Below are 14028 nucleotides of genomic sequence, written 5' to 3'. Positions count from 1 at the left end.
ATGTTTTTGGAATTTTGCAGCAAAACCTCACCAGATAGCACTGGAGGGACAACACACAATGCTGGCATGTGCCATACACACAGTGCTGGTATGCGCCTCATTTAACTAAAGGCAGATAAAATACTTGGCCAATGATGATTTTTTTTTTGCTCCTCTTAAAAAAAAAAAAAAAAGAAAGAAAAGAGGTGTTTTTGAAATCATAATGCAGCTATCCTATTTCAGAACAGAACATGCTGCAATCTAAATACACCAACTTTGACTATGAAGGGATCTAAGGGAGACCAGGCAAAGTGTAAAGTTTCTACAGTTGGTCAGGTAAATCCCACTGAAAGCATACACCAGTTTGAGGGAAAGTATATGTACCAAATATCAATACTATATGACACAAATACAAAGCACCTAAGATGCAACAACTTACACCGAAATCTTTTGACTTCAAACCATGACAAACTGTAGTATTAGTAAGAGGGATTAACAGAGGTTTGCCTGTAGAATCAACTGTGAGAATGCACTGCTTTAAGAAAAAAGCCAAACAAAACCCAACCTCCCATTCCCCAACCAAAACCAAACACTAAAATGAAATTTACACAGAACATTGGCTATACAGTATAAGCTAGCTTCACACATACTGACATGATAATGTGTCACTTCAATTCTGTATCAGCCAACACTTTAACAAGGTTTTTAAAGGAATATGTTGAGCATTTACCTTCGTATGTTATTTTCAGAATAAGCTAGTGTTGCTTGAGACTTCACCCTTTGCTGGTTCATTTCTAGAGACAATCTTTCTAGCTCCTCTTTCAGCTGTGCATTTTCTTGTAGAACTTCCGAGAGATTAGAATCAGAAAAGGTATGTGGTTGGTATATTTTGTCATCCTTCAAAATGCTTAGAAAGGGTTTGCTGTCACTGGAATTCTTTTTATCTGTTGCTGAGATATTTTTTTTCAAGATCTCTGTAGAGTTTTCCTTGTTATCAGTTTTATTTCTCAAATTATTATCAGACAACATCATCATCCTTTCTTTTTGAAGTTTCTCTACAGTTTTTGTAAGGTCTTGTATTTCTCTATTTTTGGTGACCAGTTCTTCATTTAGTTTTAACAGTTTGTCTTTTGTGTTACCTTGTTTCATTTGAGAGTCTGTGGACTCTAAGTCTTTATTATCCTTTTTACTTCTGAGTTTTAATTGGGAATTTTGACTTTTAAGGTTTTCAATTTCTGTCTGGAGGTTTTTAATGGTGATCTGATGGACCTTCTTCAGATTCTGAAGCTCCCGTTCAAGTTCTGTAGAACTGGCTTTATCACTGTTCAGCTTTGGCGATTGCTCCATGAATTTGTATGCAAGCAGTTGCTCAAGCTCTACAAGTCTTTGCTCATACTGTATCTAAGAGAGGGGAGGAGGGGAAGAAAAATCCATTTCCTCAAGTGTACTTTATTAGCTCTTCCTATTCTTTAAAATTACTGCACATCTGAAGCAAGATTTCACAAGACAGTATTACTAACAGCACTGCTCAATCAGTTCAGCAATTAGCGAGTGAAAAAATTCTGTGAAGCAAACTTAAGTCTGCTGTAAAGCTGGACTACTCAAAACATTTAATACAAAGCAATCCTCTACTCACAATGAATGCAGTAACTATGGGAAAGAAAATTCAATTGACAAGAAATTATTTCACTTTTTTATAATTGAGTTCTCTTCAGATGTTACTAACTCAGACAGGCAGAGTAACGTCCTCTTTGAGGATAGCAAGAAGTCTTTAATTAAAACAAAATCTGTCATTAAGTATTTGCCATGTGTCAGTTTGCAAAACAGTCACATGCTCAAAACTGTACTAAACATTTTAAAAAACATCTTAAACAGGACAGATCTTTATTTTTAAGTTTGAATACAGAAGTATGAACTTGGAAAGACACAGAATTTTGCTTCCTAATGAGCTGAGGAAAACCTAACTCTTCCTAATAGCCTTGATAGTCTCTAAGGAAAGCCTGATGTGTTATTTCCAGGAGGAACAACCTGACAACGATTTCCTTTCCTGCTCATTAAGTACCTGTGCAGTTCACCTTTTCCGTGAAAAATGCAGTTTTCATGCTTCCTAACCCAAGTCTTAAGATTAGCTATCATGTAATTTTTGGATAAATGTTTAGTATCCCCAGACATTCCTTGCAGAATGGTCAGCAGACCTTTAAAACCACAGCCATTGGTCCAGCAAGCAATTACGTAAGCAGCTACCATGACCCACTTCATGAAACACATTTATCCTAATGTAAGAATTAAAAATATGCCTCAAGAACTTGTCCTCTCAGTTTCAACAGTACTGCAACAATTTCAGTGCTCTTTTTAGATTAGGTGCTGAATCTACTGAAATTCTAGTTATAAATACTTTTTCCCTTGAATGCGGTCTTTGCCTCCAGTTTTTACCACTGCTCTGTGTTAGACCACAATAACCTTGTGACTGTTGCTTGCACAGTCGACTACTAAACAACCCTCCAACTTTTACCTTTACTTTTTGAAATTGTTGTTCCATGGCACGGAGACTTTTTTTAGCTTCATCATCTTTACCTTCAAGTTCTGTTTCTAACTTTTTTATTCTTCTCTCCAGAAAATCAACTGTGTTTGGTTTAGCCGGAAGATCATTAGTTTTCTCAGCAGCAGCAGCAGCATAAATCAAAGCAGGCAAAGAATTCGGATACCTTCTTTTTAGAATTCCTTCCATTTCACTGATCTATCAAAAAGATTATTAAATCAGAAGTCAAAAAGAAGAAAGTTCTAATGAAAAGTGAATGGGAATAACTGTCAGAATGCTACTAAATGTCACCCACTTAAGCTGCGTGAAGAATGAAAACTAGAGATGCATATGTCGAGAAATTTTATGTTGTTTATATTTATGCTATTCTTTACAGAAAAGCAGGATTTATCATCTGTTACTGATTGACTTACACATCATTTTAAACAAAATACTGCTCTGGTGTTCAGACTGGCTTATGTCAAATGGACATTTTATTTACTTTCTTAGAAATTAAGTTGTATATGGCTCTTAATGCTGTTGAAGTATTTGCTTTCTTTTCTGTACTTGTATTCATTCAAGTTCTAGTTTTCCAAATGTTATAGAGATTTTTTTTAACAGTATTGAAATTATTCTCCTAGTAACAGATTATATACCTTTTATTTTGGAGTCTGCAATGCAATAAAACTAATGCCTTGCATGAAAGGCTATTAACAAGCCTGTCTTACTTACGGATAAGATATTCTTTGCATTAGACTACTTGCAGGGGCTCTTTCCCATTTGTCTCACATCCCTACCAAATGCAGCTGCCATCACCTAAAATTCAGAAAGGCCCGCTTCCATCTGACTTTTCCTCAGTAGAAACAGTAGAAACATGGATTTTAAAGTGCCTGCTCCCCCAGTTTTCATGAATCTTGTAGGAATCCAAACAGCCACTGGAGTATTCTCCATGGGGAAGTGGTAGATACCCCAGTGTTGGACACTTTTAAGATTCAGCTGGACATGGTGCTGGCCCATCTTGTTTAGACTGTGCTTATGCCAAGAAAGAGGTCCCTTCCAACCTCATATTCTAGGATTCTATAATCTATCTGAAATAAAGTTTAAATGAAATATAGTTCTATTATTGCATACTTGTCGCTCAAGATCCTGAATTCTTTTAGCATCTGCTGCTCTGTCTCGCAAACGTTTCTTCTGCTGCACACGCTGATCTCCAGCTTCAGCTCTGAGCTTCTCAACCTATCCAATTTATGAGAAAATGAATTGAAATATATATTCAGAGACACTGTCCTGTAGTAAAAAAGTAAGAATTTCAAACACACACAATATAACGGAAATATTCTGCAACTTAAGAATTGGCAATAGTAATTTCTGTTCTGATTCTTCAAGTTCTTAAACTAAGTTACAGCTTTTTTAACCCACTGAAGATCAAAGGAGCTGAAACAAGCTATGGAAATCTAGAAGAGACCTTCAGCTCTGAGACATTCTTGTCTTCAGACGAGTAAATCTGCTTCTTTGTCCCATACTTCTGGTATGCAGGCTTGGTTAACAAGCTATAATATGAAGTACTACGTGCATTACATGAATTCAGGATGAGTTAAGGAAATAGTTTGTGATTTGCAAGGCTATGCTCTGTGATGAGACACAAAACAGCCAAAAAGCAATTTTGTGTTGTACCTAAATAAATGCTGACTTCCAGGATCAAGGGATAGTCCTGGGAAGTAGATAGCTAATGCTTCTGTACTCCCATAAAGTCTGGCCATGAAGACTCAAAGCCGTAATCTAAAATTGTATTTCCTACCTTTACCAATCACTATAACCACTGTATAGGATATTACACCTTGTATAGTTGGATTTTTGTATATTGTGGGTGTATATATATATATATATTTTTTTTTTGATTTCTCTCACACATTGGCAAAGTAAACATAAGTAATGCTTTTATGCCAGTGTAGTTTGACTAATTTGATTGTTTCTATGAAGTCAAAGATTTTCATTGTTTTTAAACACCAGTCCATCTTGGAGCAAATGGAAATAAAAATATTTTCTTTTACAGCAAATAATATGTTGATCAAAGTTTGGTATGGTGGTGTTTAAGGGATCTTGTTCCCCAGCTGCTCCTTCAGAAGCACATCCTTTCATCTGTGATCTCTCTAATAAAAACCCCAGGAAAAGATTCCAAGATCAATTATATTTTATCACTGGCAAAATTCTTAATTTCTGTGAATCCTAAGTCAAATCTACTGACAAGCAAGCAATGCAAATCTCAGAATTACTCAAGATTCATGCATTAGGTTTTGTTTGCTTTATATTTCAAGTGTTTTGGCTTTTTCCTCCCTACTACAGCATCCAGAGAATTTTTGTAAGAAAAATATAGAACTGGTACTTAAAAGAAGAAGTAAATGTTGTCTATGCGACCACGGAGTAAAAAGGAGGGAAAGAGAAGGATAAGAGCGATATTCCAAATTGTTTATGTAACAGTTACTTTCTTTTCTTAGTAAAGAAATTTGTAGGTTTTAAGGAAACACATACTTGTTTCCAGAAGCATCATCAAGATGTCCAAGAGAAGCAAAACCAGATTTTAAGCATTCTGCATTTGCAGCTCTCCCTGCATATGCAGTAATATCAATTTTGCATATAAAGACTCCATATTTGATTTAAATGTTAAAGTTCACTTTTTTTTTTTGAAAATATTTGGATTACAATGAAGGACAGAATTACATTACATTATACTAGAAAAGAAATAATTTTAAGTAAGTTCAAAACTTCAATAAAAATCAGATATTATCACCTCTAGGTTTAGTTTCTCAATTTCTTTTCTTGCATCTTTAAGACGGGCTGCATCTTTATCCAGAAGATCTTGATTTTCTGCATACCACTCAAGTTTTCTTCTCAAATGAGTAATTTCCTGTTTGTATGATTCTTCCTTAACTTTAAATTCATAAGACTTCTCACCTACAAGAATAAAATATCCTTAGTACTGTTTATTAGTAGTTATGTATTGAAGAAGTAATTAGTCAACACTATCCTTCTCAGCACATTTCATACATTTACTCTTGTGACAATCCTGTTACTGCAGTAAAGTTTTAAAACCAGACCTAGTTAGGATTTTAAATGCAACAGTATTTGAAAAAAATCTTTTTTCTCTCCTACATAGTAGTACCTCAGTAGTTCAGAGTTTACCATGTAAATTATTTAAAACAGAATCCCAGAGGATCTATTCTTTATCATCTTACAGTAAACAAATTTTCAGTAACATCATGGATGTGATATAGACTATAAGCTTAGATATGGATTGACTATACTTCTCCCATTTAGGGATCAAGCATTTTGAGAAAAGACATGGAGCTAAATATTACACCTCTTAGCATCTGTAATGTCTAATACTGGAAGTCAGAGTCCATTTCTCACCCTCTCTCATTAAGAAAGCTGAAGTCAAACTGGAAAGACTTCTGATAGGAGTTTTGAAAAAAAGTCATAAGGCGTAAGATACAGGTAAAAAAAGCGAGAAAGATCTAATAGGAAATGAAGATGCAGCATAGTATACCTTTTCTTATGAACAGAGTTGTCACATAAATGGAACTGCCTGTGGAAGATGGGAAAGAAATCTAACAATATACAACAACAAAGAGTTTGGCTGGGTACAAGAAAAGGGTTTCTGACAGAGTGCCAAAGGTATTGTAGCATGTCATTCACTGAATGCTTTTATCAGAAGCTTAGTTAATACTTGGAAATGGTCTAGATGCACTTGACTAATACTTTAATACGAAACAAGTTTTAGTTACCTGTTTATTTAGTGATGCACAGTAGGCAAGATCATTCAACAAAATGAAGGTGCTTTACCTGATATGGATACAATCTGGGCTTTTGCTAAATCTCTCTCCTTCTTTGCTTGTCCCAAGTCTACCTCAAGAGCTTGCTTATCTTGTTTGAGACGTCTTATCTCTTCTTGTAATTTAGTTTCTTCCTTCTGAGTTTTAGAGAAAACAGTAAGACAATAAAAAATAAGAAATCATTGTCATACAAAAAATATGAGTACGGTTTTTCCCTGTAAAATGATGAATTCACAACAGCTGCATCAGAACAGAGCATCAGCGAGGTTTTCTAGTTTTGGTATTATTCTTAGGCCTTGCTATAGCAGAGCATTCATCTCTGTTCTGTTTTTTCATGTGTAATCACTGGATTTGTCTTCTGAGGTAAAGCTATAGAAGTATCACTAATTTCTGCAAGCTCTCACAAGATATTTCAGAATTACCAGTGAATGTGGCAACACTGCACTTCTTTCAGTGAATCTGTGTCTTATACGGGGTTACTTGTTGAAGTTCATTTGATGAGACATTTGTGATAAACAAGTGTGGCAAATAATTAATGTTGTAGAAAAGTAGCATACTCCATTACTTAATTTACATTAATAGTCTACACCATGGATGGTTATGCTTTTTTAGTAAGAACACATGAAAAACAGTCTTGGTATATATCTACCTGTGCTGCTCGAAGCTCTGAAATCAATTCTGTGAAGCTCTGATTTCTCGCTGGTTCAGAATCCTGCATGATTCGTGCCTGGATATTAGTCTTTTCTACCTTTTCTCTAAATGATAACAGCAAAACCAGTTATGCAGTGTGGTGACTTGGCATAATAACAGTGTTGTACTAAAAAAATCCCACCACCCCCAACCCAGCTCCCCCAGAATGGTACCATAAAGTCAATCTATGCTGGCTCAAATTGAAGGAAGAAGCAACTACAGTTCATCTTCATGCCAGAAACTTCCACGTAATAAGGTGAAACCTTCTCATCTTACACAAACTTGTTTGTTAGGACTATACAAGGGTAGGAAAAAAAAACCCTGCTGTAGGTCAGTGGAAGTCATCTACGGGACAATCCCAAGCAAAGATTTATAAGTGAGTAGTACATGCAATGCTAGGTTTTTTCCTCATTACTAGCAGAGGATACAAATCTTATAGGACCTACACTGCTGTGAATCTAATGGTTCCTCCACTACCAGGATCCCTTATGGTCCCTGATTTACTGTGTATCCTACAACAATATCAAAATATTTTGACATGTGAACAGAGCCGTAATACCAGAACAAGTGTAGTATATGTATTACACATTCTGGTTTGAATAAGAGTATTTGAATTTTAGCATTGAAATATTCCCCAATGGAAGACTCCAGTCTTCCTACAAGTCTGCAACATCAGCAAGAAGACTTATGAATTAAGTGGCCATAATAAACACAAATGAGTTCTCAAAAAAAAAAAAAAAAACCAAAACCACAAACTCAAGAAACACCAGGAAAAATGCACCTGATAGACTCAGCAGTGATTCTTCATAAATAAAATAATAAACACAGCTGAAAACTCAAGAGATTTTAGGTTAGATGTTTAAATGAGCCTACCTTAGAGCTATTAATTCAGACATTACACACTGATTCTCCTTAAACATTTGTTCTTCATTTTTTTTGTTTTGGATTTGTAGCTCTTTCATTTGTTTGTATAACTTCTCATTTTCCTAAGGTAAGACAGAAAAAGTTAAAGAATGTTCATAAATTAGTTTTATCCAGTTTAAAAAAAAAGATATAACTTCTGTAGTTTATCTGTAGAAACAGTGGAGGCAAACACTAAATGTTTCATTACTGAGTTTCTACAATGGGTACTTACTTTCATTATCTTTATGCTAAAGCAGTACACAGTGACCTCTACAGTCCTGTCCAAGTGCGTACTCACTCTGGAGAACTAGGCCAGTTCCTCTGCAAAGCTATTCCGACTATATTCTAAAAGCATATACATGCATGGGTGCTGACAGATCAGAGCTCAGCCTGCCCATGCTCCAATCTTGTGGACACAAACCATTACCAGTTTGGGATGCTTACAGCCATACTGGCAAGACATCGTGCCAATATCAAGAAATGCTGCCAAGCACCAGCTGGAAGCTCTTTAAACTAACTTATTTGATTTTACAGCTGCAAGTATTCAAAGGAATTATTATCTATTTCTACACTTGACTAAGTAATAAGAATCAGGCACACTAATAAGGTTTCTTTGAATTAATCTGCTCCAATTCTGTGAAAAACATCTTAAAAAGAGAATCCTCCAATATTGCTTAAAAATACTAGTTTTCTCTACATTGGGGCAAAAAAAAAAAAAATCTGTGTTTCTTTATTGGCCATAAGGTACTTTCCCAGTTCTCAACTGACAAGTCAGCATATTGCTACAATTCAGAACAGTTACATGGAATTATGGAAAAACTTAGCTCATCTAGACATGTGTGAAAAACTTTTCAGATGTACAATACATATTTGCCCTTCACACCTAAATTTAATCCACTGTTCTGATGGCAAGATAACTTTTCAGAGAAGTAGTAACCATTAAACAACTCTGTTTCTGAAACTGGCTAGAACACAGCTCAATACACTGTGTGCTATACCTGTTGATAACCTTGAATAATGACCTCTTGATCTGCAATTTCCTTTTGTATTTGCGCCAGTTTTTCTTCAGTGACAGGAACTGTTGCTGTATGACAGGTCCATCTCTTTTCTTGAGTCAGCTCTTCCATACTTCTTAACTTTCAGAAAGACACAGAACTAATAAGAAAGCTGTCAGCAATACGGAATTCTTCGCATGACTACACTTTTACAATATAAATAGGTAAATCTTTTCACTAAGATATGAAAGCAGACCAATGTGTCAATCTTATTATTGGAGATTTATATAAGCATTATGAAACAGGAACAAAGTATAAAAGGTTTAGAAGTTAACAAAGTTTTACCCTCCCTCTTCTGTTCTTATGTATCTAGACAGGAGGGTGTAGTTGAATAACCTTGGGAACATGCCATATAAGCAAACCACAACATTGAAAAATGTATTAAAAAAATAATCAATATCTCAACATATAGTACTTCTTTGTAACACACAGTATCTGCTAAGAGCGAGTTAAATCTTTGCCAAAAACTGCTGCAGAACTCTCCAAATAGCAAACTAAAGGAACTCAGGATAACGTAGTTTATCTCAGTAGGAAAAAAACAACCCAATAGTTCATGTCTTATGAGCAATAAATGTAACAGTGGGGATGCATTTACAAACTAGCCGTGTTTGTGTAAATCTGGAGTTTCTGCTCACTAACAACTCATGTAAAATAACAATAGCAGTGTTTCTCCTGTTATATGGTAATGGGATAGGAGATAACAAAATACCTTAGTCTGAAGAACATAGTTTTCCTGACCCAGCTGAGAAAGCTCTTTTTCATGCTGTGTTTTCAACTCTACTATCTTTGTCTCTATTTCTTTCTCTTTTTGTGAAACTGTGGTGGTTAGCTGTTGAATCAAATCACGAGCTGCGTTCAGCTCCTCCTCCGCGACCTGTACTCGTTTTAGCAAATATAGTTCTCTGTCACAACTCTTGATAGGAGAAAATGATAAATCCTAGTGAAGAGGAAATTCAGGGACCCATTACACTGAACTGATTGTTTATCAAAAATTCTGCTCAGCAATTTTACTTAACTGGCTTGTCAGCCTCTCAGCAACCACATAAGGCACTTGGAAATGAAAAAAAAATGACAAAACCACCCCAACAACCCAATCCCCCCATTCCTTCCCCCAATATTTTCATTGCAGAATACCCTGCATTTACTTTAAATGAGCTTTCTCATTTCTGATATATGTATGAGAAAAACAAGCCACAAAACCCAACAAGAAATAAATGCTTCTCTTATGAGAGCCACTAGACAGCTACCAGAATTATTCTATCATGTGTCTCTCTGAAAAAGGAGTAACGATTTAGGTATTCCATGAATAATTTTTTATACATTTGATAAGAAATAAGGATAATCCATCATGATCCTGCAAATTCAGTCACCTTGGAGAAGTCAGAAGCTACTATTAAATATTCAATGCAATGAAAAATGAGAAAAACCCCCAATAGTAGTGCTATTTATCATTAATAACAGAATACTTTTAAGTAAAAGGTTAATTTAAAATTTTCCTCTTTTCTATCACAAAGTAGTAAGTTTTAGAAATTAATAAGCATTCCAACTAAGTATACAGAACCACTCAAGCAATAAAATTATGCAAGCAACAAGTGTTATAATGATACTTGTGTATTTGAAAAGCAAAAACTAGTCTTTGACTAAAAGAAAGTCTTTATTCAGTATTTCAGCATTTACCAATCCTGTGATAATTATTATAAGTCTTGACAAAATAGGCCTGTGAACCAAGTTGTACATACTATAATTAGGAGCACCACTGATTATTACTTACATGGTGATATTGCATACAATAATCCATGGCCTGCTGTCCAAGATTACTGACGACTGATTTGCCTGACATAGCTCTATTAACACTTCCCTTCAAAGTTGGCTCCTCATTTGTTGCAGATCTTATTATCCTAGTAGTGAATAAGGCTTCTTCATTTAGGCAGAAAGTAAAATGGAACAAAATTAAATTCAGAACTTAATGTCCTTTCAAGAAAATCTATTTACATAATCCACCCATTAGGCATATAGCTTAAATATTCTACAATCTGAATTTTTTAATTAAATATAGAAACCTGAGAGCAATGAGAAACTATGGAAAATGCTGCAGGTTTTTTAGTTTGTTTTTTTTTTAAGTAAGCAACTGATGACAAGATAAAACACAACCCAAAGGAACAAATGAAACAAGTAGCTGCCTCATAAACCCTTCATGAAACAAGGTTAATCTCAGTTCTCTGCTCAAGAAGTGGCCAGTTATCTGAGTTACAGAAACACAACACATTTCAAGCTATGAGGCAAGACAAGGTAAGACAGCAATTTGCAAAATGGACTTTAGCACAGACAGCGTACAAAGACGTAACATTTATTTGTGGTACCAAATAGCAACTTGACTGGAAATTAAAAATAGGGGAAGCTCCTCCTAAAGAGTAACTACACAGAACTATTCACATCTTAAGTCTTCTGAAATACAGATAGTAACTACAACTGCCCTTTCTCTTCTGCCTTTAGCAACTTATGCTAAGAGCTCCTGCTTAGGAATGTTATACCTGAAAACAAACAGGCAATGATCATTTTCCAAATTTAACACTTTTTACATTTCTCACACTATCCCTTCACAAAGGTGCTCCCCTAGCATTGATGATTATTAGGGGATTTTCTGATTTAATACCATTCTCTTCCTAGTTATAGAGGTCCTACAGAATGCATTCTGGTGAAATTAACTTCTGAAATTGCTATGGACAATGGTTATAGCTAGAGAAAGAAACATGTTTGGATGATGCTATGGCCTCATTTTCTCGAGACTCATCATTCACTTCACCACCTCATCTGGCTGAGCACCCTCCTCTTCTCCAGGAAGTGGCACAGCACTTAGTGTCCCAGCTCCTTAGTTTGACAGCTGCCACATCTCTCTAACAGGGGCAACAATCCTAAACTGCTTTTCCCAACACTACTTGCAGAGTTTTCAAGCACACGTGCTAGAAGTGTGCTAAAACCTTGGCATCTGTAGAGTTATTTTCCCATGCCTCAGAGATAGCAAACATCGTTGCAAAGACGCTAAACTGAATTATCTTATGAAACTCTTCAGGCCTCACCCCCCAAAAAACAGTTCAGTCCTTTACTTGCTTCTCCTTTCCTGTGTGTTAGAAGTAACAGGAACAGAAAATAAATCTTTCTAGTGCTTTCTTTGTACTCTAGGAAAGCAAAGATAAGAAGTAGCAGCCGAGAAGAGAAATTGAGGATCACACAGACGTTTGCGTGTCAGCAAGTCTTTGCACTTACTGTTATGAAAAACATAACTCATAGACATTTATTTTGAACAGCAGCTTTTCTATTGTTTGGGTCCTACAGGTAAACAATAGTGAAAACTCAAACACAGTGGTGGCATATGTGAGTAGAAATGAAACAAGACTACACTGCGAAGTTTTATTTAAAAGTCTCTCTTCTAGCAACTTCATGCTGCTACAGAAAGAATTCAGTACTTAATTGCATTTGGGTTAAGATTTCTTCTACACTTTTCTTTTTTTGTTATATGAAGCATGAACAACAAAGCTCTCTGGCTCTTAAAACTCAAGTCTTCTTATGATAGAATTACCTTTAGATCTTGATTTATCTGCAGGACTTTTGGCTTTCACATTGGTCTTTTTGAAAGTTTCTTTTGGTGTTTTCTTTTCATTAACTGGAAAACACTGTTTTGCGAGTGAATTGGGTTTCCCGTACCCAGAACTTCTAACTACCCCATGAGGACCATATGAAGATTTCTTTTTATGTAAAGGTGCTGGACTTTTGATATTCTTGTATAACGCTGGTTTAGTTGTCATCGATTCCGATCTTTCATTCTTCAAGGAACAAGACTGAAGAGCCTGTGATAGAGCACACTTGTTCAAAATAAATTTTAGGCTCTAATGTAATCTGAAGGTAGCTTTCACTATTAAAAGAATATAGATTCTTACCAGATTTAAACAGCTGTAACACTCAGGGTGGTGGGAAGCATTATTTTTAACCAAGTTAATAGTATGTAACTTTACAGAATTTTAGTACTTTAGAAGTATACGTAATATAAGTAAAGGTCTGTTTAATTGTTCTGGGAAGTTGTATTACATTACAGGTTCTTTAGCTTACCAAAGCAGGTAGCTCGTGACTAAAGGCTAATAACAGTGAACACAGAAACCCAATGATGAAGAGAGGAACAGTGTCAGGCAGAGGAACCCTGCATAACTTTATCATCAAAAATAGAGAACACAGCTCAAGACGAGAAAGTAAGAAAGCTTAGCCTGTTGGCCCTGGTGGAAAATCCATCAGGATGAATCAGCCAAACAATCTCTCTGCCTGCAACACCTTGTGTATGTTTACGCATGCACTCCCCAGTGGGAACACGTGCTCAGACTTGCTACTAGCTAGAGCTGGGGACATGGAACCACAGTAGCCTTGCATATATTGGGCTGGGACAAGAAGAATCCTGCTGGTCCCAGAGTCCACTGGGTTTGCCTACTTCTAACAATAGCAATGGTACCATGAGTTTCAAGAAAAACAGCGACAGTCTCCCAATCTCTAAACATCAGAGCATAATCAAATGACAGGCAGTCTTAAAATTTTTTATATTTCAAACTTATTTCCATATAATAAAAACCTGGTTGATATTACTTACTTGTTTAGTATTGCTGCCTTGTGAAAGCAGAGAGTCTTGTACTATTTCTTCTCTTAGCACATCAGGGCGTACTTCACTGGTCTGAATTTCTTTCTCAGTCATCCTCTGAAGGTTACTGTCATTCACACCTGTCTGCCCAAAGTTGCTCTCTTCCTTGTTAAATTTTTCAAATAAATTTGTCTTGCAAATCATATTATTCTGGTGCTCTTTAACGGGCGAAGAGCTGCTGAGGTCATTTGCTGTGCTGCCTACCAGTTTCACAGGACTACAAGAGAATGGAATAAAGTCATATACAACAAGAATTTTACCCTTTGCTTCTCTATCACTCCAGAAAACGTGGGTCATTTTTTCCTTAGGTATCAGCTATAAAGACTGATTGAATTTGAAAGAGCTAGTAGGCTTCTTTTAAGAACAACCTGGCAG

At 35.8% G+C, this 14028-nt stretch overlaps 1 protein-coding gene across 10 annotated transcripts in view; it reads right to left on the bottom strand.

The window, feature by feature from the left end:
- Positions 1 to 14028, bottom strand: part of CEP162 (centrosomal protein 162) — a 50319-nt gene that overhangs the window by 13392 nt on the left and 22899 nt on the right. For 7 of the 10 annotated variants that reach the window (XR_010613190.1, XM_065681309.1, XM_065681311.1 and 4 more), the window contains 12 exons: positions 13606 to 13870; positions 12553 to 12820; positions 10747 to 10892; positions 9685 to 9912; positions 8919 to 9056; positions 7891 to 8003; positions 6977 to 7082; positions 6338 to 6464; positions 5286 to 5449; positions 3629 to 3733; positions 2492 to 2716; positions 710 to 1380 (listed from right to left, as the gene is read on the bottom strand). Coding sequence is in view for 9 of the 10 variants with exons in the window: in XM_065681309.1 (XP_065537381.1) it covers positions 710 to 1380; positions 2492 to 2716; positions 3629 to 3733; positions 5286 to 5449; positions 6338 to 6464; positions 6977 to 7082; positions 7891 to 8003; positions 8919 to 9056; positions 9685 to 9912; positions 10747 to 10892; positions 12553 to 12820; positions 13606 to 13870 (2556 nt within the window). In the remaining variant the exon portion in view is untranslated. The remainder of the gene's footprint in view (positions 1 to 709; positions 1381 to 2491; positions 2717 to 3628; positions 3734 to 5285; positions 5450 to 6337; positions 6465 to 6976; positions 7083 to 7890; positions 8004 to 8918; positions 9057 to 9684; positions 9913 to 10746; positions 10893 to 12552; positions 12821 to 13605; positions 13871 to 14028) is intronic. The other 3 variants (XM_065681313.1, XM_065681312.1, XM_065681316.1) reach the window with 3 other exon arrangements.

The sequence above is a fragment of the Lathamus discolor genome, chromosome 5 (genome assembly GCF_037157495.1).
Source record: "Lathamus discolor isolate bLatDis1 chromosome 5, bLatDis1.hap1, whole genome shotgun sequence".
Lineage (NCBI taxonomy): Eukaryota > Metazoa > Chordata > Aves > Psittaciformes > Psittacidae > Lathamus > Lathamus discolor.
This window is presented reverse-complemented; position numbering and strand designations above follow the sequence as displayed.